At 54.1% G+C, this 23,014-nt stretch overlaps 1 protein-coding gene and 1 long non-coding RNA gene across 2 annotated transcripts; both read right to left on the bottom strand.

Annotated features, from left to right (window-relative positions):
* Positions 1-4,287: 4,287 nt before the first annotated feature.
* Positions 4,288-21,186, bottom strand: LOC125330071. The gene is made up of 2 exons (XR_007205361.1): positions 21,127-21,186; positions 4,288-7,420 (listed from the first exon to the last, which is right to left on the bottom strand). It is a non-coding gene; the product is annotated as an uncharacterized LOC125330071 (long non-coding RNA).
* Positions 21,187-22,706, bottom strand: FOXD2 (forkhead box D2). Its single transcript, XM_048312853.1, is given in 3 exon segments — positions 21,187-21,776; positions 21,778-21,821; positions 21,824-22,706. Coding segments are annotated over 3 exon segments (1,335 nt in total). The 5' UTR covers positions 22,611-22,706; the 3' UTR covers positions 21,187-21,272.
* Positions 22,707-23,014: the final 308 nt, after the last annotated feature.

Here is a 23,014-nt window from a genome sequence, read left to right as displayed (position 1 = left end):
ATTCCTATTCCCATTTGGGAATCAGGTGAGAGCTGCTGACAGTGATGGCATCCCTGGGATTTCCCCTGGAGGGAGGGCTGGGGACAGAGGGCATTCCCTGGGAATGTGGTGCCAGTCAATTTTATTCTGGGAGAGATGCCAAAGCTGAGCACAGCTGCCGAAACAGGGGCTTTCCTCACGAGCAGGCTGCTCTCCCGCCGCCCCTGCCCTTGGCTGAACGCTGTGGGGAAAGTGGGAAGAGATTGTACATCCCTCTCCTGCACCCCAGACACCCCCTGCAGGGGGGAGAGGCATCAACATCTCCCCCAGCAGTGATCCCAAACTCTCACACTGGAGCTGTGTGAGCACTGCTGTCATGCTCACTAATTACCCAGTTAATTCAGCTCAGTGAGAAATTAAGGGATTTGTTTTTCTGGTTATTGCTCCGGCCAGGTTAAGGCATCTGGAAACAACTCCCATATCTTCAGGCTGAAGTGAATATTGAAGGACAATTTGCAGCAACAAAAGGTCAGGCTGTTAAACCTCATGTCTATAATTTACACTCCCAGCATATTACAAAAATGGTCAGGAATCACAAGGCTGACCAGGGAAACTGAGGCACAGAGCAGCAAAGCAGCATTCCCCAGGAGCAGATCATAGTTCTGCCTCATCCCCAGCACCATCCTGATCTCCCCCTTGGTGGAAAGGCTGGGCAGAATCCTTGCTGAGCCAAAACCATGTCCTGTCCCTTGGGGAGCAGCAGGCACAGCAGTTTCGGAGGGTATCGAGGGCACACAGCCCTCAGGGCCTGTGCTGACGGTGTGGGTGAATTCCTTCAAGCCGCTGGATGCTTCTCGCAGCTGCAGAACAAATTCAACAACAATACTCTGAGCAATGCCTTTTTAATAGGCACGAGGTGAAAAGAACCCGACAAGTCAATATTTGCGGATGAAAACAAAATAAGCCGAGCTGTTAGCACAGAGGAATGCGAGGGAGGCCGGAGGCGGCTGGGGTAATTATTATTTCATCTGCCAGACAGCCGTGGTCCTGCCTGCTGCCTCCTTCCCCCACTGCCCACGCTGGCTGTGCCGGAGGGAGGGCAGGGGGAGGTGGGGACGGGGTAGAAAAAAGCAAATTTGGCTGCAGCAGCACCAGCTTGTGGCTGCGTCCGCCGGAGGCTGAGCGCTGCCCTGGCCCAAGCATTTAATGTCAGCGCCTGGAATGTGCTTAACACAACATTTTACAAGGGAACATTAGTCAAGCATCTGCACTGACAGAGCGGGTCAGCGATAAGGAGCCAGTGCATGGGAGCTGCAGGGAGACAGCTCTTGTTTCAGGCTAAGGAGGGCAAGTCTTGCAGAGGTGGTGCCAGGGCAGGCTGAAGGGGTCAAAATGAGCCAGGCAGCCCTGCTGTTGGTCTAGTTGTCCTGACAAGCATCACACAGGAGTGAAAGTGCCACAGTGACAGGCGAGGTCCTGCTTCCCATGCTCCCCCACCTATTGCCTCTCAGGTCTCTGAGATCCCTCCTCCAAACCTCCTGCAAGGTGGGATTTGAGGAAACCTGCCCAAAAGCCATTGCCTGCCACATGTCCTTGTTTGCAGGAGTGCTGGTGTTTGGCTGTCCGTGGGTAGGAGCTTTCTCATGACACATCTCAGGCTTTGCTCCCTTGCTACAGGGTCTCGAGAGAGAGCAGCTTCCCCCTGAGCCAGCACAGTATGGCCATGGCAAGAAGCATCCACCCCGAAACAGCAGGAGCAAGATGTGCCTGGAAATCACCCAGAAATCAGGTCAGTGAAACATTAGTCAGCTTCGCCTGTGACCTGAAAACAGCACTTCCCTCCATCTATTCCTGGAGCTATCCCTGTTCATTAGCCTTCTTGGCCCCCAGGCTTAAAAAAATCACCCAGTGTCATGACTCCTTAATAAGATGTCATCTTCAGCCATGACAAACACGAGCACTCAGTAAATAATAGCCCTGCCATGTAATGTCATGCATCTGCCATCTGTTGTAGCAATGACTCGCTCACCTGCCACCCTCTCCCGGCTGCTCCGTGTGAGCAGCAAGAGAGCCAGGCCAGGGCTTGGCCATCCAGTCCCTCTGACAGCTGCCAGGCTTGGCTCTGGGGTGGGCAGGGCAGCCATCACTTCTGTGGGGCAGGGAACATGCTGGGACACAGGTGGAGATGTGTGATCCAGGGCGGGAGAGAGGGAGCATGGCCCTCAGCAGCTGTCTGCTTTGGGAAATGCAAAGGGGCTTCCTCGCTTTCCTCCCTCTTTCCTCCTTATTCTCACCTTTTTTCTCACTTCATTATTCTCTTTTTTCTTAATATCTTTCTCTTTCTGTCCATTTTCCTTTCCTTTCCCCTTTCCTTTCCTTTCCTTTCCTTTCCTTTCCTTTCCTTTCCTTTCCTTTCCTTTCCTTTCCTTTCCTTTCCTTTCCTTTCCTTTCCCTTTCCCTTTCCCTTTCCCTTCTCCTATTTCCTTTCATTTCTGCCACAGTCCTGCAGCTCTGTGCTGGCTTCCTGCTGGCCTGTTTGAGCACAATCTCTGTGCTCTTGCTGAAAACCCACTTCCACAAAGCTCTCCAAGCACTGCTTAGAGGACAGACCAAAGCTGAATGCATTTGAAAACTCACCTCAGGAGTTTTGGAACAGAGCTCCCCTTGTCCTGCCCATCCTCTACCACTACCAAGCATTAACCCCTCTGTGCCTCAGTTTACCCATCTGCAGATATGGGATTAATGACCCAGAGCAAACCTGTTGCCATGGGGTGGGTTTTTCACATGGGTTGGCTGTGGACACTTAACTCTGCTCCCCACTAAAACACCTCCTCTCTGAGCCGTGGAGACTGCACTACAGAGCAGCTGTTGCTCCTCACAGCTCAAGCAGCTCCTGTTTCCCTTCTCCACACCCCATGCCCATTCCTGCCCCTTGGTGCAGCCCCTGCCCAGGGCTGGAGGGACACAGGCATCAGGTGGGAGCTGCAGAGCCAGGCAATAATTGCTGGTAGCAATTAAAAAAAAAAAAAATAAAACAATTTAAAAAGTGGTATGGCTTAATGAAAGCTGTTTCAGGGGGGGATTCAAGTGTGCAATGCCCTTGGTCTGCAGTGAAGGAGAAGGACACTGCCTTTCAAGATGCCTTTCTTGCCCCCTCCCTTTCCTGTGAAACTTGGGTTACACCAAGTGCGTAAAGGATCGCAGGACGTGGCAGTGCTGTTTGCCATGAAAACTAATAGGGCCATGCCTGCTTTCATCAGGAGTGTAACCAGAGCCACGGATAATGTTTTAAAAGGCACAGCAGCTTCAAGTGCAAGCAGGGATTTATTAATGAAATCAAAACCACGCTCGAGGCTTTGCGAGTCTTATTTTAAGAGTCTGAAGGAGAAAGGAGCGGGCTGCCTGGCTGGGTGGGCAGGGAGGCAAGGTGGCCAGAGCTCTGACACTGAGCAGTGGTGACAAGCAGCGGTGGCAAGAGCTCACAACACCGCTGGGCTGCCGTTCTTGCTTTGCCACAAGTTATCTGCACAACCCTGCTCGTGTCACTTAGCCTCACTGTGCTTCAGCTCTCAGCCTGCACAGGGGGACACAAATCTCTCCCCTACAACACCTTTAGAGAGAGATTATACTTCTGTATAAATAAGGATCATGCTCCAAGGACGCTTCCAGTCTCTGCTGTTTTTTCGGACCCCTAAAGGACCTAAGGCAGTAGTCAAGGGTTCCCACAGGATCCTACAGGTTCAGAGAGCAGCTCTGGGACCTTTTGCCACTCTGGCACTGCTGTGTGACAGGACAGCCAAGCATGTGGGGACAGCATGAGACAGGTTAAAAATGTCCCAGGAGGAGATTAGATCAAGCAAATAGATGCCCACACTCCAAGGGTCTCTGGTTCTGCTACAGACACAAAGTCCATTCATGTTTGAGGTCCCTGTTTTCTGCTGCTTTGAAACAAAGGCAGAGCAGTGGCCACTGCTGGAAGGTTGAATTCCCAGTTTTGGCCAGCTCTCAGTGCTCCTGATGCTACTCCACAGACTCAAATAACTTCTGTGTGCTGATGGATGTGTTACCAGTCCTCAATTAGGCTGCAGGAGGCAGCAAACACAGCCTGCTCCTTCTGATTCAGGGGAGAGCTGAATGTGACTTACAAGTGCATTTGAAAGCTGAATGTGGTGCTAGGGGAAAAGGAGACTGCTCCTGAGAACATCTCGGTTTAACCCCAGCAGACAACTAAGTACCATGAAGATTCTTGCTCAGTCCCCCTCACCCCAGTGGGGTAGGGACAAGAATTAGAAAAAAAAGTAAAACCCATGGGCTGAGAACAGTTTAATAATTGAAATTAGTTACAATATAATATTAATTCTTTAATAATAGTAAGGAAGATTACAAAGAGAGAGAGAGGACTAAAACCCAAGAAAAACAAGGCATGCACAATACAAATGCTCACCATCCCATTCCCAAGCAGTGATAAGTGGCTCCTGGCCAGCTCCCCCCAGTTTATATACTGAGCATGATGATCTGTGGTATGGATTATCCTTTCGGCCACTTCGGGTCAGCTGTCCTGGCCGTGCTCCCTCACAGGTTCTCGTACACCTCCACACTGGCAGAGCATGGGAAACTGAAAAGTCCTTGACTTAGGGTAAGCACTACTTAGCAACAGCTAAAACAGCAGCGTGTTATCAACATTATTCTCATACAAAATCAAAAACACAGCACTGTACCAGCTACTAGAACAAAATTAACTCCATCTCAGCTGTAACCAGGACAGAGCACAATATGGGTTTGGGGTCTGTTTCTCCATCCCAAGGACAGTGTGGCTGGTTGGCCAGTGTGAATTGTGCAGGATAGATACTCCTGCATCTATTTACCTCTTTTTAGAAGAGGGCAAACCCTGTAAGGTAAGCATTTCTGTTTGGGAAAAGCCTGTTGGAAAGGTTTTCTCAGCCTCACATGCCCTTGCCATCTGCACACATAAGAAACCCTTCATACGGTTCTCATTTCCTCTTTACCTTTTTATATAGCCCATAATAAGATCCCTAATTTTAATAGACTGTATGGATCTCAGTAGCAGGGAATGGCTCTAACAGAGAGGCTTTAACCCTCTGTTTCAACAGGATCAGCAATGGAGCTTTTGGTTTCTTGCTGGACTCCACTGCAGGCATTGGTAGGATTTCTGCAGCCGCCTCCACCAAACCCTCCCTCCCTGCTGGGAGATGCTCAGATGGGCATGACCCACGTAGTGTTTGTGGGAACTTGCCCCTCTCCCTCAAATGCTTGTGAAGCTGTACAAGGAAAATCAGCAGTACTTTGCCAAGCTGGAAGATGTGGAGAGAGATAGGTTTGTTCAGTCAGAGAAGAAGGAGACAGCGGAGCCACCATCCTCTTGGAAGGCATGGGAGGCAATGGACACAAGGCACAGCAAGGGAAATTCTACCTAAATATACAGAAAATAATTCCTAGTGAGACTAGTGACGAGAGAGTTAGAAAAGCATATGAAAGGGTGACTTCTCTGGGCTGGTCCTCTAGGGAAAAAAAAGACCCTAAAGATACAACCCCAGGAGAGCGCAAATGTTCACAGCAGGGCACCACACCTGATCTGGGTCTGTGTTAAAACCCTCTTGATGGCTTGCATGAGATGCAGGGCAGAGTATAACCCAGCCCAAAAGATGTTTTGGTATCCCTTGCTCAGGGCACAGCTCCGCTTGTGCGCCAGCAGCCTGGCTGGGATCCCGTCTGGGAAAAGCAGCGCGTGGGAGCTGATGGAGTTGTTACAGCAGATGGGTGAAGGCAGCGCCGGGCAGAAGGAGTCCCAGAGCACGTGTCAGCAGATCTGGGCTGTTTCCTGGGTTTCTGACAGCTCCTTTCTCCCAGAGCTCCTGGACAGGAGACAAAACGTGATTTCTTGCTCCTTCCACTCTAAGACGGCTGTGAAAGTCTGATTTATGCTGAACGCTCTGGAAAAGAAGAAAGCTTGGCTGTGGAACCAGGTTCAGCTCCCAGCCAGGAGAACCTTGTATGGGATCAGCAAGTTTTAACCATGCAAATCAAATCTGAGGCCAAACAGAGCCCTGTTTCATGACTTCTGCCTCTCTGTTTCTCACTGCGCAGGGTCAGTGCAGTGCACCTTTTCCCTGAACAAGCCCTCATATCCATTCCCAGGATCAGGGACAGGCTGGGATGTTGTAGACAACTTTTTTCCTTTTTCTCTTTTCTCTTTTTTAATTTTTTTTTTTTCTTCTCTCCTGCAAGGCACAGCCAAACATGTCACAGCTCTGCCTTTCACTGAGATGATTCCCAGCTGCCAAAATGTACTGGAAGAGGTCCACCTGCTTGTGAGCCTGTCACCAAAAGCTGTGTCTGAGCATGGCCTCATGCTGTGTGACCCCAGGCAGTCTGGAGGAGTGCTCGGGGCACTGGGGAGAAGGAATTTCTTGGCTCAGTTGTCAGCAATGAAGGTGAACAGGTGACCTTTATTATCCATGCCTTTGTTTCCCCAGGTGGATGCAGCAGGCCAAAGGCCACCATAAGCCCTTTTTCTCCAGACCCACCACCTCCTGGATGATCCTGAATTTGGGTTGTGGGAGTGATGTTTGGATGCTGCTCGGGATGTCTCCAGTCACAGTAACAGCAAATCCTCACGCCGTTACACAGGTGAGAGCAATTCAAAGGCAGCACTGATGCACCATGGAGAGCTGAGACCTCCCATCCAGGCCTGCTCCCACTGGGACAATCCAAGGTGCTCAGGAGGCCCAGAACCCTCTGGGATGGGACCATCTCTGAAACTCGTGCCCAACAATCTGGTTTACAAGGGACGTACAACTGGCCCTGAATGGGTCCTGGTGAACCTGGACATCTCCCCAGTGTACACACAGACATGGAAGGAGAGGCGATGAATACAAGTTGCAGAAGGGAAAGCTTGGATTAGATATTAGGGAAATATTTACCCTGAAGATGGTTAAACACAGAGGACCATAGGTGAGGGGGAATCTCCATCCTTGGGGACATTCAAAACTTCACTGGACAAAGCCCTGGGCAATCTGATCTAAGATGACTTTGCTTTGGGGCTGTTGGACCAGAGATCTTCAGAGGTTCCAAATAACTTGAATTATCCTGTGACCTACATCCAAAGTACTACCCAAGATTTTCTTGCGTCATCTAGAGTTCAATGAGCCCATCTGGTTTTCTGCTTCTAAATCAGCAGGATCCTAATTCTCCCTCATGGTTTAATCCCTTAATTCATTTGCCGTTATCCTGCAGTATGTGGCTGGAGGAAAAGGAAACAGCGCAGCAAAGAGAAGAGAGAAACGCAACAAGTGCCCCTGAGATTAGTATATTACTCCTCTTCTTTCCTGTTTGCCTTCCTGCTGTTCTGCTTCCATGAAAATTTGTGGGATTTCATCCAAACCTCCAGAATGTCCTCTCCAGCAGTGTCTGGGGATGGATGCTTAGAAAGAAAATAAAAGAAACAGTGAGCACAGAATGATTGTCTCCCTGCTACTCTCTGACAACCTCTTGCAACTGAAGCCTGAAGGACACCTGAAGCTAAAGGCCACATCCAGCCTTGAGTACTTGGTAGTTACCATCTGAGAACCTGCCAGCAGAGTGAGGGCTATGACAGAGTGAGTTTTACAGGACAACCCAGGGAAAATTATTTCCTCTTCCTCATGTGAAACAGGCTGTCCAATTCTCTCACTGGGCACCTCCCTGTGCCCCCTCACCTCATCAGTGCTGCCTTGGCAGAGTTCATCTGAAACGTGGCTATCTGGGGAGCTGGATGGTGTGTCCAAATATCCCGTGTTTCTTCAGAGGTGTGAGTGAGCTGAAGCACAGCTTTATGGAGGAAAATAATCCACACACATACTCACTGCTTTTGTCCACTAACGAAGCACACGGTGGTGGTAGGAATTCCCCCTCCACAGCATTTTGGGGTACTCAAAGTTCATAGCTGCAAGAGGAGAGAGAGGGGATGCCTTGCCTTCCCCCATGCTGACAGGCAGGGCTGGCTTTGAAAAGATGTCAGTGGAGTTTGGAAAAGAAGCAGAAATATGTATTTCCCTAATAAGCTGAAAACTTCAATAAATGTTTTCCCTCAGTAGGATGTAGCTGAGGAATCTGGGGACCATTGCTGGAGCCAGCCTTTCTGAGAGGAGAAAGTGAAAAGCCAGTCCAAGTGCAACAAATGCCTGGACAATAAAGGGATCTGAAGGGGTTCAAGGGTAGGAGGGATTTTTTTGTCTCTTTGTTGTTGTTTCTTGATTAATATTTACATGTCAGAACCAGCAAAGCACACCTCCAGATCACACATGAGATCTTTTTCTCCTTACTTGGGCAACAGAATATATAGGCAGGACAATTGTGCAAACAAAGATGTGTGCCAAGCCCACTGCACCGAAGAGAAGAAATAAAAATACCAGTTATTTAAAACACGTGTATTAACAGAGGGGTTGACCTCTCCCCTGCCTTCGTGCTCTGCTGACATCGAGGAGGGAGATGAAAAACCTCGCTGGAGCATGAGACTGGCCCCAGCCCCGGAGGATGGAGGGGCTTTGCTGCACTGGCCCGTGGGCTCCCTGGATCACCCATTGACACCTGCTCCGTCTCTCACCGTCTCACCCATGATGTCACACACACCTCTCTGCCCCAGCAAGGTCCTGGGAAGCAGAACACAGCTGCAGGAGTAGCTGGTTGAAATTCCTAGCCCTTCCCTAGCAGGGAGAAGTACAGCTCTAGTTCAAATGGACGGGCAAGGCAAGAGGCTGCAGGGTTGTGACACCTGCGGGATGCTTCCCGCGTGGATGAGCCTCATCCGTGGTGGTTTGCAGCATCTCCTGGGTACAGTGACAGAGGACAGCCACAAAGGGACAGGATTCATACAAATCAACTTCATGCCATCCTTCTCATGTCTTTCTCTGCACCCTTCTTCCCTTCCTCCCTCTTCAAATGCATCCAAAAGATTCCAGCCCAAATGTTCCAAATTTAGGTCTGAACAGTGTTCCCAGCATTTTTGCTTTGGAAGCAGGGGTGGAGGGAGACAGAATAGCAAGGGGCTGGTGTCACCCAGCCCCTTCCCACTGCCTAGCTTTGCACCAGGTTTCCAAGCCCTGAAGAGAAGTGCCAGGTCCTGCCTGCGTGTCCTCCACTCCCGAGCAATTACAGCAATCTGATCTAGGTGCTCCAGCACCATGGTCAGGAGGGCGATGCAGGGCTCTGGGGGGAGATAATGGGAGTCGGAAGGCCCGAATGTCTTACCAACTTTCTTCGAAAGCAGAGTCAAGCCCTTCAAATGAAAGTACTTGAGGGAGAGAAGATGATCTTCCCTCAAGTGTCAGGCACATTTCAGCAGTTTATAAATACCACTGTCCTCCCTGCACCACACTCAGCCTCGCAGCACCGGCCACGACGTCAGCCCTGGACCTGGTCCTGACAGAGCTGAGCACCTGTGCTTGGCTCAGACAGGGGGAGCCAGGATCAGGCCTCAGGTGTGTGTTTCCAGAGGCACTTTCAGCTGCCGTTTCTTGGTTCAGCCTTCCCAGGTTTGAGCTACATGTTTTTCCCTCTGCAGACCAAAGAAGGGGTTAAACCGAGCTTACCTTTTCAGGATCAGGACAAGACAGTCACTTGTCTGAAAAGGGAGCAAGATCCAGCTCCTTTCTCTCCCACTTCCATCCCATTCCTCTTGCCACCCTGTTTCTCTCCTGCACATCCCACTGCAAAGCTGCTGTGGGTTCTCAATGATGAGCTGTGAACCCTAATGACAGGAGAGGGGACAACGTCCTGTTGTCCTGCTCATCCCTCCCAGATCCTGACACCTGCCAAGGGCAGGAAGGTGATGAGGGAAGGAACTGAACACAGCTGATTCCTCCCCACCCTGCTGCAAGGCACCTAGGGCTGATGCCAGTGGCTTTCAGCGAGATTCCAGGTCTGTGTTTCCCCTGTATCCACCTCCTGTTTAAAGTCGAGGGGGAATTGCCCCAAGAGGTGTGTGAAGTTACTGGTTTTGTTCTTCCAGTCCTGAGAACAAAAGGAGCATCCTGAGACGGGGCCTCGAGTCTGCTACGGCAGTAAATCCCAAATGGTGATCATGTTTTATCCACGGGATGAGTTTTGGGATGGGCTCAGCAGAGACACCCAAAGCTGCACAAGGGCCGGTGTTGTGGCTGGGCTCCCGGGAAAGCAGCTGGAAGGGGTGAGACGGGAGAATGGATTTGCCAGCTCTGCCTTCTCTCAGGACTCCGGCCAGCCCGCCCCGCGCCTGTTCCTGCCTCTGCCCCCGGGTTCTTCCTAACGAGGTTTCCAGCTCAGCTGAAGCCCCGCGTTGCTTTCAGGACCGCAGCCGTCCAGGGCTGAACGGCACTGGGGAGGGAGGTGGGGATCGCCGTTCCCATCCCCCGATTTCTCTGCTCCACAATATTATGGAGGGCTCGGGTTACACCAAACAAACGCTAAAGAGGGGCAAAACTGAGGAGGGGGTGCAGAAAATATCGTCACTGACGCACGGAAAGACGGGCGAGGGGGTTATAAACCCTGTGCCGATGATACCTTTGAAAGGGGCGGCTTGGGGTTGCTTTCGGCGGTGGTCCCCGCGCCCTGTGCAGGAGTTTGTGATGGAAAGTCTGCAAAAGCCATTAGGACTTTTGTGCTGGGGCACTAGAAAAGCAACGCAGACACCACTCACTTTTCTAAATAAACATTAGTCTTAAAAAGTTTGCACTGCTGACCCCCGCAGCTCTGATTACTTGTAATTCTCTGAACCATATTTTAAGGCTTCTAACTATTTTTATTTTTTTTTTCGGGGAGGGGGCGGGTTTCGTTCGTTCCTCCCTGCAGCCGTGCCACAGATGTGCTGCCACACCGTGTGCTCCGGGGCCGGGGGGTCTCTGCCCACCCCCCGAGGCAGGTCCTTATTCCACAGCCCCGCAGCCACAGCATATTCAACTCTCTCCACGTTCCCCCGAAGAAGCTTTTTCTTCTTCTTCTTTTTTTTCTTTTTTTCTTATATTGGTTGGGACCACATTCACGATCCCGATGAAAGAGATGCTGTTCCCCTCTCAGGGCAGCAGCGGTGCGGGCGGCGGCCCCATGCCCACCGGGCTGTGCCCTGAAACAGCCCCGGGAGCCCTCCCCTACCCCCCCAAAGAGCCGCACCTTCCCGGCACGGCGGAGGCAGCTGCACCGAGGTATCATCAGCGTAATTGGAAGGGTCACATGTTAAACCCTCGCTGTTGTTCGCGGTAATGTAGCTGTGTCCCCCGGCTGCACATTTACCGATTTCTCGCAAACCAACCATTGTCACAAGGTTCATTCCAGGAGGAGTGATCCAATGGGTTGCCACGGCAACTATAATGACATTAAAATAGAGGCGGCAGCCGCAGCCCCCCCCCCCCACCCCCCTCCCCTCTTCTCCCTCCTTTAAAAACCAGCAGCAACACGGCAAAATTCCGCACCTTCCCGTCGGGTCAGCCCGAGAAATAACGCGGGGATCCAGCTGAAAACAAAGTGTGTTGGGCGGGAGGTTGTTTTATATTAAACCTTCCCAGGGAAATCGAGCCAGGGAAGCCCCGAAAGGCAGCGGAGTCCCCGCACCCGCGGGAGGCGAAAATGACCAAAGTGCGCAAATTCCAGGCGGGAGCCGCGCGCGGAGCCCGGGTCTGGGAAGCGGGACCGAGCCGGGATCCATCCCTGCCAGAGCACTCGGCGGGAGCGGGGAAAAGGGTACAAACCTAAGGGTTCTAAACGCCCGCAGAGGCACCTGCGGGTTGGGCGCTGAGAGTCTCTCCCTCGGCCCGGCCCCGCGCTGGAAATCCGCTTCGCACCACTTGGTTTTCCGGGAAACGTTCGTTTCCGATTAATTTGCCTTTATTATTTTGTCATCGGTGCTGCTACGATGCTTTCACTCGTTTTTATTTTTCCCTACGAATTTTGGGACCAGAAGGGATGTTTAGAAAAAGGACCCCTGTTTCCGATTATCACAAGATGCCTTTCCCTCTCGATTAATATTTCTCTTCTGTCTGTCCCAGGCACATAAATGAGACCAAGGAACACTGTGCAAAGCAGAAGGAAAATACTGGGAATATTGACTATAATATTAACTGGATCTGGTGGGAGGCTCCAGTATGTTTATTTTTCATATAGGAGCGTGTACTGCCCATCTTTCGTCGTCGACAGCTGATAGCAGCGCCTGAAATCGAGCTCTGCAGGATTTCAGCGACGCTTTCCGGAATATTTCTCCCGATCTCTCAGTGAGGCCGGGAAACGAATAGATTCCATCAATTTCTCGCCATTTTTTACCCATGCGAGCCCGTGGGCGAGAGTTTGCCGAGCAAGGGCAGAGTGGAAAGACCTGACAGATACACTCAGAGCCGTGGTTTCATTACCGCCACCAAGATGTGCGCAATGCCTGCCTGCGGCTGGGGTAAATCCCCACTCCGGGAGGAAAGGGGAACGTGCCCACCGCTGGCAGCGCCGAAAACATAAAAAAGAAAAAAAGGAGGTGGGGGGGGGGAAATTCTGCGCCACCCGAAGCGGCGCCGCCCGGCTCCGGTTCGCACGCGGCTTGCGGCGGTGGAGCGGCTTCCTCCGGCCGGCCCCGACGGCGGAGCTACGGCCCCGACGCTCGCACCACGCCGAACATCCGCCCGGAGACAAGGCCACACTGTCGGATGCTCCGAACTCCCCCCTTCGGAGTGCCCGTGGCGGGTGGGGAAGGGGCCGAGGCGCCCGGGGCAGCAGGGTCTGAGGGCACGGCTTGGTCCCGGCCTCCTGAGGGCTGCCCGACCCTCCGGAGCCGCCTCCCTCCCTGCACAGAACCTCCGCAGCTGCCGAGCTACCCCCGGGAGCGGGGGCGTCCTATTCCTACTGCCACCCACATCCCAGCAGAGATGGCGAGGATGGGATGCGGGGACCACCCCGCAGCTTGGCCAGAGGTTTCCCACCTCTGGCTGCTGCTGGAAAACCCGCTCGGGCTGGGGTTTGGGTCACCCAGGGTGGGCGGTTGTGCCAGTCGCCGTTGCCGGGGGGACCCGAGGGTGCGGTCTCCCCGCAGGAGCTGGGGTGGGGAAAAGCAGCCAAGATGGTGAGAATGGACCAGCCGGAGCCGCGGGAGAGACGGAGAGGCGGCCGCGGGTGGGTTTCCCCTACCGCAGGGCCAAGAGGGGGTCTCTGTCACCAGACAGATATCCAGCTTCTTGGGTGTGGGACCCTCCGCCGTGCGGCGGGAGGGGAGCCCCGGGAGAGCATAGGTTGCCAGGGGCACAGCCGGGGCTCAGCTCGCTCCAGCTCCAGGGAGGCCAGAAATGTTCCTTTTGACGATCTCCTGAGCTCAAGAGCCGTCAAAAACCTCCCTCTGAAGTGACCCTCTTGGCAGGGACTTGTTGAAAGACATACAGAGTAGGAGCATGCCCGAGGGGAGATGGGAGCCTCGTGGGACAGGGGAAGAAAACGAAATTAAAACCGAGTTAAAAAGGAGAAAAGAGAGAGAAAGGTCGGAAACCGAAATTATCCTCCTTGTGAAACGTGTCGGGCTTCTCCGGAGCAACTGCAGAAGGGAGGCCTTTCCACTAGGGTGGATAAATTTACTCGTGTCCCACATGACCGAGGGTGGGGGACCCGGGGCGGGGGGGGGGGGAAGAGAAAGGTCATGGGACTGGGATTTGGGTTGTAAGTCACAGAGGAGACGTGGATTTCAGTGCCGCGTTAGGTGGCAGCGGCCTCTGGTTTTGCAAGAGAAGTAATTAAATAGGAGAGGGGGAAAAAAGAGAAAAATAAAAAAAGCGGGGGGGCGGAAGTGGGAAGAGAAAAGAGCATTTTAGAAATAACACGGGTAAAATCTCAGGGGTTTAGGGGTGGGAAGGTGCGCTAGGGGGAGAGCCTCTGGGAGACCCTGCTCGCCTAGGGAAAGGATTGTCCCTCACATGTCCCAGGGCCCGCGGTGGGTGCTCGGCTCTGCATCCTGCCCGCCCGGCTCTCTCTGCCGAGCCCTGTGCGCTCCTTTTGTTGCCTTTATTTTGTGGCCACGTTTCTCTCCTGGAAAGAGAAGATCGCAGGGGCACTGCAGGCCGAAGCGGGGAGGGGGTCACCAGCTGATTCCCATCTCGCTCCCCTCACCTCTACACGCCCCACCGAGACCTGCCGCGGAAGGGGAGCCGCGGTCCGGGGCGAGGGGGGCGCGTCTGGCTGGACCCTGAAATTTTTCGGCCCCGTGCCCGGAGGGGGGAAGTTTTTCCTTCTCTATTTAGTTTGTTACAATTTAAAGGGTAAGCGGCGGCACCTCCATCCCCGGCCCGCCGGGGTCCGGCTCCCAGCACGGCTCCGCTCCCATCTGGCTGTGGAGTTCCCTCACACCCGAGGTCTTGTCCTCTGTCCCCCCTTCTCCCTCTGGCGAGGGCTGATGAGTGGACATTATGGGAGGCCCCCCTGCTAATCTCGTCCTGGTGGGGGGAAAAATTCCCACGGACTTGCAGGGAGTGCAGCTGGAATGAAAGGCGATCGTGTGCCCCGCAGAAGGCTCTCACTGCTGAAGAGTGATTTGCGAGGGCGGGGGGTGAGCGGGGGCTCATCCGCGGGCTTTCCGAGCGCTCTCCGCTCGCCTCCGTGGTGGGGAGAAGTGGAGTATCTGGGAATTTTTGTGAGAGTGAAAGGAATCGCCGGTGTTGTTTCAAGCCGTTTCAAACCCGCGGTACTGACGAAAGAGGAATCTAATTTCACTTAAAAGGCGAGTTAAAGCAGGGAAAACGAAATATGAATGAAATGGATAAAGACGCCCCCGAAAAGAGCTTCTCTGCCACCCTGTGTCATAGAGTCCGAGCTTCGGTAACCAGAAAGCATCGAGGGTGGGAGAAACATCACTAAACCGGTCATTAGACAGATCCTAAGGCACCTACACGAAGTCTCCCATGGAGAAAGTGACGGACAAACTCATTACACCTCTTGGGTCTCCCTCCCGCCCTCTCATCAGAGAGATTGTATCCCTTGCAGGTTTTCATCCTGCTATGGCAGGGGCGGATGAGTATGGTTCACGCCATACCCGTACACCTAATTCACCCGGATCCTAGGGCAAGGGATGCGGGCAGCCAGGGCGGTTGGGAAGCGAGGAATCCCGCCTGCCCGCGGCCGGGAAAGGCCGCCGGGTTCCAGGCTGCTCGGTACCGGCTGCCCAGTGGGGCTGAGCCCCTTCCTGGGCCGCAGGCGGGCGCACCCGGGTTCTGTTCACCCGAGGGTATCATTGGCATCCGAATGATGAGCAAGGATTGGAAACGCGCAGACAAAACCCTGCCGCGAGTAGGTTTGGTCCCGTCCTGGATCTCAGCATCACCTGTTGCTGCCACGGGCTTGGGGTGCCAACGTGCATCTCGTTTAAGAAAAGAATAAAGTGTGAATTGGTCCCGCAAGGGTCCCCCGAGCCCAGGGGCACGGGCACCGCCACAGGCTCAGCCCTGCAACCCCGCATGGGCCGCCTAGTTCCGCAGCAACCTCCCCGGTAAATGCACCGGCGGGCCGCTGGAAAGGGGGTGTAGGGCGTGTGCTCCGGGGTCCCCGGCTCCAACAACTCACCCTGAGCTGCTCCGCAGCCCACCGGGCACAGGCAGGGGGAAGCGCTGAGCCCGGAGGAGCGCCCGCCGAAATCGCTCCTGGTTAAAACGAGGGGAGATCCCCTCCTCGCTGCGGCCAAGCGACAGATTCCCGGGGGTGGACACAGCTGGAAATCTCCTGGACAGAGTGGGAAAGCGGCCCTCGATGAACCCCAGATGAAGCGGGTGAGACAGGAGAGGCAAACAGCGAGAGAAAGAAGGAGGAAGAAAAAAAGGGAGAAAGATGAAAAGAAGAAGAAAGAGAGTGGAAGAAAAAGAAATAGAAAAATAAAAAGGAAAATTGTTAGAGTAAGAGCAAAAGAGAGGAAAAGAAAAGGAGAAAAGGGAGAAAGACGAAAAAGAAGAGAGAGAAGGAGAGAAAAACAAACCAAAATAAATTAAAATAGTTGAAGAGTGGGAAAGAGGGAAAAACCAAAAGACAAAGAAATTTAACAGGGTGGGGAGATATAAAAAGAGAAGAAGAAATGGGAAAGAAAGAGAGGGAGAGAGAAATAGAGAAAAATAGAGAAGAAAGAAAGAAAGAAAGAAAGAAAGAAAGAAAGAAAGAAAAAGAAAGAAAGAAAGAAAGAAAGAAAGAAAGATTAGAAGAGTATAAGAGGGAAAAGGTGAAAGAAAGATAATGAAAGAAAGAGAAAAATTAATTATAGAAAGAATGAAAGAAGGGAAGAAAGAAAGAAGAGGGGAAATGACAAAGGAGAAATCAAAAGTGAAAAAAGAGCGGATGAGAAATAAAAGGTGACTCAGAGGAGGAAGGACAGATGAGCCGGAGACCGGGAGGTGAGGGGAGAGCGTGGAGCCCCTGCCCCTCTCCTCGCCTCACAGACAGACACAGGGGCGAGCAGAGGTCCCTGACCTAGCGCGAACATCTCGAGGAGATTTCAAAAGCACCAACTAATTTCCAAAGCAATTTTCCCGCGGCTGAGCCGGCTCCGACAGCTCTTCCTGCCCTCTCCAGATCGGAAAGTGGGATTTATTAAAAAAAAAAAAAAAACAAACTCATTTCTCTACGTTCTGCTCGGGGAAGGAAAGAAACGAAAGAGAGACGGGGAGGGAAAGAAGATGCTGGAGGGCAATGTTTTCAGGTCGGGCACTGGGGCACAGGGAGATTGGACGTTATTATTAAATCCCAAATTCACCGTGAAAACAGGACTTTCTGCGCAGTCACTAGGAAAGGCCAGGGCAGTGCTGGAGGAAGGATCAAACTATTGGAAAAGATGTTCTTGATGTCTAAAGGTGGTTTTTGTAATCCAGGATGATTTATTTTTTTTCGGGGCTGCGAGAAACTAGAAAGAGAAAACAAAAAAACTACCGGAGAGAGGAATAAGATCTTGACCTTTCCTAATTCTCCAAATCAGCAGTAATGGAAAGCAGAAGGTGCCAGGGGAAGAGGAGGGAGGTGAGGGCCGAGCGGGCGGAGCAGCGGGCCCGGCCGGACCGGGGTCCCGCACCCGCAGCGGGTTCCCTCCTCGGGATCCTCACCACTTAACACGGGCTTAGTTAAGCGAAAGCAGAGAGAGAAATCACACACACGCAGCCCTCCCGCTGTGGTCCCGACGGGGACATTCCGGGGCAGGATCGTTTTATCCCGCCCCGACAAACCCGAGGAGTATCTCCCGTTTTCCGCCTCTCCCGGGCTGCGCGCACACGGAAATCCTCCGCGGAGGAACTACGCAGAGAGCGTCGCGGTTTTGCTCCAAGCCTTTCATCTGACATACAGAAAGCAGAGGAGTGGGGGCACATTAAAAAAAAAAAAAAAAGGAAAAACAGAACCAAAAACATCTCCACGAATGCGTGACCAAAGCCAAAGCAAGGCAAGGGAATCCGCATCCTCACGCTTCTACTCGGAAAGAGCCGCCAACCAGAAAGGGAGAAGGGAAAAAAAAAAAAAAAAGCCCAAACCTGCAGAAAAGGATCGGGCTCCTGGAGGGCTTTGCCCAGGGTTTAGCACTGATAAAACCAACCCCCGAAAGCAGCTCCGAGAACCTGGGCTACGGAGCCTACGCACGGGAGGGGAGGGAAAGGGAAACGCCAAGTCGCCTTTTTGGCCAGGGACTCCCAAGCAGCGACTGCAACAGCTAATTATTTTCCTTTCAGTGCTCGGTTATTGCTGGTGTCCTCCTCGCCTCCCCTCCAATAAATAAATAAACCCCTCTTTTAGGCAGCGAGGCGTGAAAAATGATCCTCGCTGAACGCTTAAAAATAATGTCCCGTGAAGATCGGGGCCGCGGAGCCAGCCAGCCCCGTAATTAGGGGCCATTATCCGTCCTGCCTCGCCGAGGCAAAATTTCTCGTGAAACCCCCGAACCGAGCCCGACCGGGGCATTCCAGACCCAGGGGAGACCCCCCGAGTCCTCCCCCGCCGCCCCCCACTCCGGCGGACAGGGGAGAGCCGGTTCCCGGGGGGGCTCCCCGAGCCACACAGACACTCGCAGGCGGCGTGAATCTGATCGGGGCACGGAACGAGCTGCGGTGCTTCAGGGAAATTCATGGAATGGGGAAAATTCTAATTTTAGAGACGCTTGGGGTTCTTCCCCCCAAATCAAAATCCCGACGGCGCTTGCACTCGCAGCCCCCGCAGGTCCGTGGGAGCTGAGCCCAACCCTTCCTGCGTGGGTACCACGACTCCCGGTTAAGGGAGGGAATCCCCCCGCTCTCAAGTCAGTTCAGCTTCAATCCTGTCCGGCGACCACGGCTTAAAAACCCACAATGACTCCGCAAGGCAAATGGAGATGAACGGAGCAGGGGAAAGGTGTCCCAGTCCCAGACACACCCCCCGAGCCCCCTCTCCTGAGCGTGTGGGGGCAGGGGGCTCTCCAGGGAAACACTGCTTCCCTGCAGAGGACCCCCCTCCATCCCTTCAAACCCTGAGACCACCAACTTGGAGAACCCATTGCACCAGCGGGACTGTAGGGGCCACACGCCTCCTTCATCCCTACGGCCATCGACTGCCGTTTCTTATCCGCTCCTGGCACCCTTGGCTCCTTTTCCTCCTGCACTTCACAAACAAACAAGCCAAAAATTATTAAAAATCGCTACTTCATATTAAAATAACCAGCCCCCCTTCAGCCAGGCGCACAACCACCACCCAGCCTCGCTACACATCGCTTTCTTCCCTCGGATCCAGTCTCCTCAAAGCAGGCTTGGTTATTAAAAGAGGCTGAACAAAGATAGCCCCAAGAGCAGCTATCAGCGCATTTTAACTTCATCAAAGACTTCGGGGGAGAGAGAGAGGAGGGGTCTGGCACCTTCTAGTAATGAGCTTGTCAGGAACACCCCTGCCAGAGCAATTGAACAATTTGCACACAAGCAAAAGAAAAGGAGAGGGGAGGGAGGGAGGAAGGGGAAATGCTACAAAAGCCCCTTCAATTTCCAACCATGTGCTTGGCAATCTGGAAAATAGATTCATTGGCCTCCTCTTTTCTCCCATGTCGAGTCTTGTAGCCCCTTTTGTAGGAGCTGGACATGAAAGGGAGACAACCAAGTGCCGGACACGAAGATCGCTTTTCAAAAGCAAATGTGTGTGAAGGCGAGATGTGAGACCGCTCGCTGCGGGGAGGCGGCACGTTCAGGAACAACATCAACAAACTGCGCGGAGGTTCGAGGTGGCACAGACAGGGGCAGAGGAGGGGGATAAAAAAGGGATGGGTGGGGGGAGAGAAAAGAAAAGCCGGTCCCCCCCTGCTCCCCGGCGCACACCGCCCGGCTCCTGCTCCTGCCTGAGCCCCGGAGGGCCCCGCACAAAAAAGCCCCGCTGCCCGGGGACCGGCTCCATCCCCTGCTCCCTGCCTCGTACGGCTCAGCTTTTTTTTCCTTTTTCTCCTTCTCCTTCAGCTGGCTGCCCGGTCAGAAAGGCCTCGATTCTTTCGATCAGGGTCCCTGCCAACAAACAAACCAAAGAGCCACGTTTGGTCCCTGAAATAAATAAATTGGGGGTGAGGGGGTTGAGGGGGGAGAAGTTTGGAAGAGAAGGGAGCGCTTTAAGATGTTTATTTACTCTGTAAGTTGTTGCAAAATTTAAGCAGAGATCAAGTTTCATTCGGTCATTCAAATACTGCAGGCCCAAGGGGGACGTGTGTGCGGGGGGGAAACCCTCCAACTTATTTTCTCATGTGTCAACTTTTCCAAACAAAATAAAAGGAGGTGGGGGGGGGAAGGGGGTGAAGCAGGGAGAACCTTTTTCCCGGCCTCCACCTCCTTCCCCCGAAAACACGCGGGGTATTTTTTGGTTTTGTTTTGTTGGTTTTTTTGGGTTTGTTTTTTTTTTCTGGGAGATACCAAAATCCAAGAAATAAAAAATAAAATTAACAGAAAAAAAAAAATATCCGGGGATCTTTTCGCTTTTGCCGGCCCGTGGACTCACAGCGGGGAACGCCACCGTCGCCCGAGCGGTGTGTGGCAGCCCGCAGCGCTGGGCAGGGGAGCGGCGCGGAGCAGCCCCGCGCAGGCTGCGCGCCCGGCCGCGGAGGGGCCGCTCAGCCCCTGCCGAACGCCCGAGAGTCGCCGGCCCGAGGTTGGGAGCTTCTCGCTTCCCCGAGGCCCGAGCGGGGCTCTCGGCTCTCAGCGTGACAAAGGACATCGCAAAGAACGATTTGGATGATTATTTTTTTTTAACCAGGTCACAAACATTTATTAATTTACACCAACGGTGGACAAAATTCTGTTGCCTTTTCCACATCAAATTATTCACAGATTCTCTCAATAAAATAGATATGACGGATGCACAACCAGTGAAGAGTTAACTGGACTCTGCTCATTAGCTCCCGAATAATCTATATACAAATAATTACCAATACACCAAAAAACCCACGCACGGAGGGGGTGGGAAAACGGGGATTTAAAAAAAAAAATAGTATGGGAATTCTCCAAACTTCCTGACAGATCCGATTTTCTTTTAAACGTGCATTTGAATGCTTAATTGGGGGGGGGGGGGGGGGGAAGAAAAAAAAAAAAAAGAAAAAAATAAACCGCAGTCCTGAGTTTCACCGACTTTTCTTCTTCTTAAAAACAAAGAAACCTTAAACAGTGCCTTTTAAAAGCAAACCCGAAGCTTCAAAGAAACCAAAAATAAGATCGGACCATTAAAACATTTTCTTTGAGAGCAGGGGAGAGACAGACACACATGGCAAAACCACCCGGCAGAGAGACTTGCAGGAACGAAAACGGGCTCGCTGCGACCGGGGGCGTCCGCAACTCCCCTGGCCGCTTTCCCAGGCGATCTGGGGGACCCCCGCGGAAAACCCGCACCTCTCAAAGGTAACATTTCTGACCCTAAGACCGTTTCGTTCTTCACATGCCCCCCCTCCGCCCCGCACAAGACGTTGCGTGTTCAACCAGCCCAGGTCCCAGCTTATGTTACGGCCACTTTATAAATACGCTTTGGCGCTTGTAGGAGCAAATCGTGTTATTCTTTCCCTCCTCCCGCCCTCCCGATTTATTGATTTTTTTTTTTTTTTTCCGAGCAAAGAGAGACAAACAGATTTGGATGCCACTGAGCCTGGAAATAAAGTAAAAATTAAAAAAAAAAAAAAAAGAAAAAAAGAAAAAAAAATAAAATATTTCCTACCTTAAAACACAACAGGAAGAGATGGGGGGGACACGGGGAGAGGGAAGGGGAGCAGTTTCGGAGGAGCGGGGGAGAGCTGGAAAGGGGCCGTTTGCTTCGCGACTCTCCCCCCCATCCCCCTCCCCTTCCCCAGTCCCCAGCACACTTTAAAAATGACAGCTGCTGAGGGTTGTGATTTTACTGGAAAAGTTCTGGGCCGGCTGGAGGAGCGGCTCGTGTGCCAGGCTGACCTGGGGCTGTGCCGGGGCCAAGGCGGGGCTGAGCACGGCCAGGACCTGCGCCGGGGGGCCCGCCTGGCCGGCGGGGTAGGGCGCGGCGGGCGCGACGCTGGGGTTGGTGCTGGGCGGCGGGGGCACGGCCCCCCCGATGATGTTGTCTATGGAAAAAGAGGGCCGGGAGGGGTGGTTGGTGCCGCCGCTGCCGCCGCCGCCGCCGCCGGCGGGCGAGGGGTCCGGCTTGAGGGTCTGGAGGAGGGCGGCGGGCAGGGCGGTGGGGCTCAGCTGGGGGTGGTAGAAGGACTTCCTGCAGTTCAGCTCGCCGCCCAGGAAGGAGGGCAGCCCCGAGGCGGCGGAGAAGACGGAGGCGGCGGCGGGAGGCGGCGGAGCCGGTAACGGGCAGTGCGGCGCCGGGAAGGGGAAGGCGCCCGCGGCGCCGCCGCCTCCGCCACCGGGATGGTGGTGGTGGTGGTGGGGGTAACCCTGGAGCTGCAGGCCGTAGTTGTAGCCGTAGGGTCCGTAGGCGAAGCCGGGCAGGAAAGCGGCGGGGTCGGCGGCCCCGGCCCGCAGCAGTAGCTCGGGGTGCGGCGGGTGCAGCTGCTGCTGCCGCTTGAAGCGCTTCCTCCGGCGCAGGAAGCTCCCGTTGTCGAACATGTCGGCTGACTCGGGGTCCAGCGTCCAGTAGTTACCTTTGCCCGGGTTGCCGGGCTCCCGGGGGATCTTGACGAAGCAGTCGTTGAGGGAGAGGTTGTGGCGGATGCTGTTCTGCCAGGCGGGGAACTTCTCCCGGTAGTACGGGAAGCGCCCGCTGATGAACTCGCAGATCTCGCTCAGCGTCAGCCGCTTCTTGGGGCTCTGCAGGATGGCCATGGTGATGAGGGCGATGTAGGAGTAGGGCGGCTTCACCAGCGGGTTCTTCCCCCCCGCGCCGCCGCCGCCGCCGCCCGCGGGCGCCTTCTCCCCGGGCGCGGCGCCGCGGGCGCAGGCGGGCTCCGAGCCGCCGGCGGGGGACAGCCGCTCCGGGGACCCCCCCATGCGCGCCTTGGCGGCCCCGCTCCGCGGCAGCGCCAGCCCCAGCGGATCGCCGCCGTCCTCCTCGTCCTCCTCCTCCTCGTCCTCGTCCTCCTCCTCCTCGCTGTACTTGCCCCCATCCTGGGGCGGGCCCACCACGTCGATATCCGCGTCCTCCACCTCGGAGAGCGGCTCTTCCTCCGGGGAGCGCTCGGACATGATCCCGCAGCCGCCGCCGCCGCTGCTGCCCAAAGTCATTGTTGTGCGGCCGGGGCGGCCGGGGCCGGGCTCCCCCCCCCACCTAGCGGCGGCTCCCGGGATGGGCCCGGGGCCGTGCCGGAGGGCTGCGGCCGCCGCTGGGACTCCGCGCCCCGGCGCCGCCGCTCCGCTCCGCGCCCCGCTCGCCGCGCCGCTGCTGGCGGGGCCGCGGTGGTGGCTGCGGGGTGGTGGCTGCGGAGGGAGGGGCGGCGGAGGGGGCGCGGGGCGGGGGCGGGGGGACGGGGCGCCCGTGGGCTGGGCAGGGAGCTCGGGAGTAGCGATAATAAATAGTGGTGATAATTATAATAAAAGGAGAGAAACAGGGGGAAAAAAAAAAAGAGAGGGAATAAAAATAAAGGTTAAAAAAAAAGAAAAGGAAAAGTGGGGTTTGCGACGGCTCCTTT

This window comes from Corvus hawaiiensis, chromosome 9, assembly GCF_020740725.1.
Source record: "Corvus hawaiiensis isolate bCorHaw1 chromosome 9, bCorHaw1.pri.cur, whole genome shotgun sequence".
NCBI lineage: Eukaryota > Metazoa > Chordata > Aves > Passeriformes > Corvidae > Corvus > Corvus hawaiiensis.
This window is presented reverse-complemented; position numbering and strand designations above follow the sequence as displayed.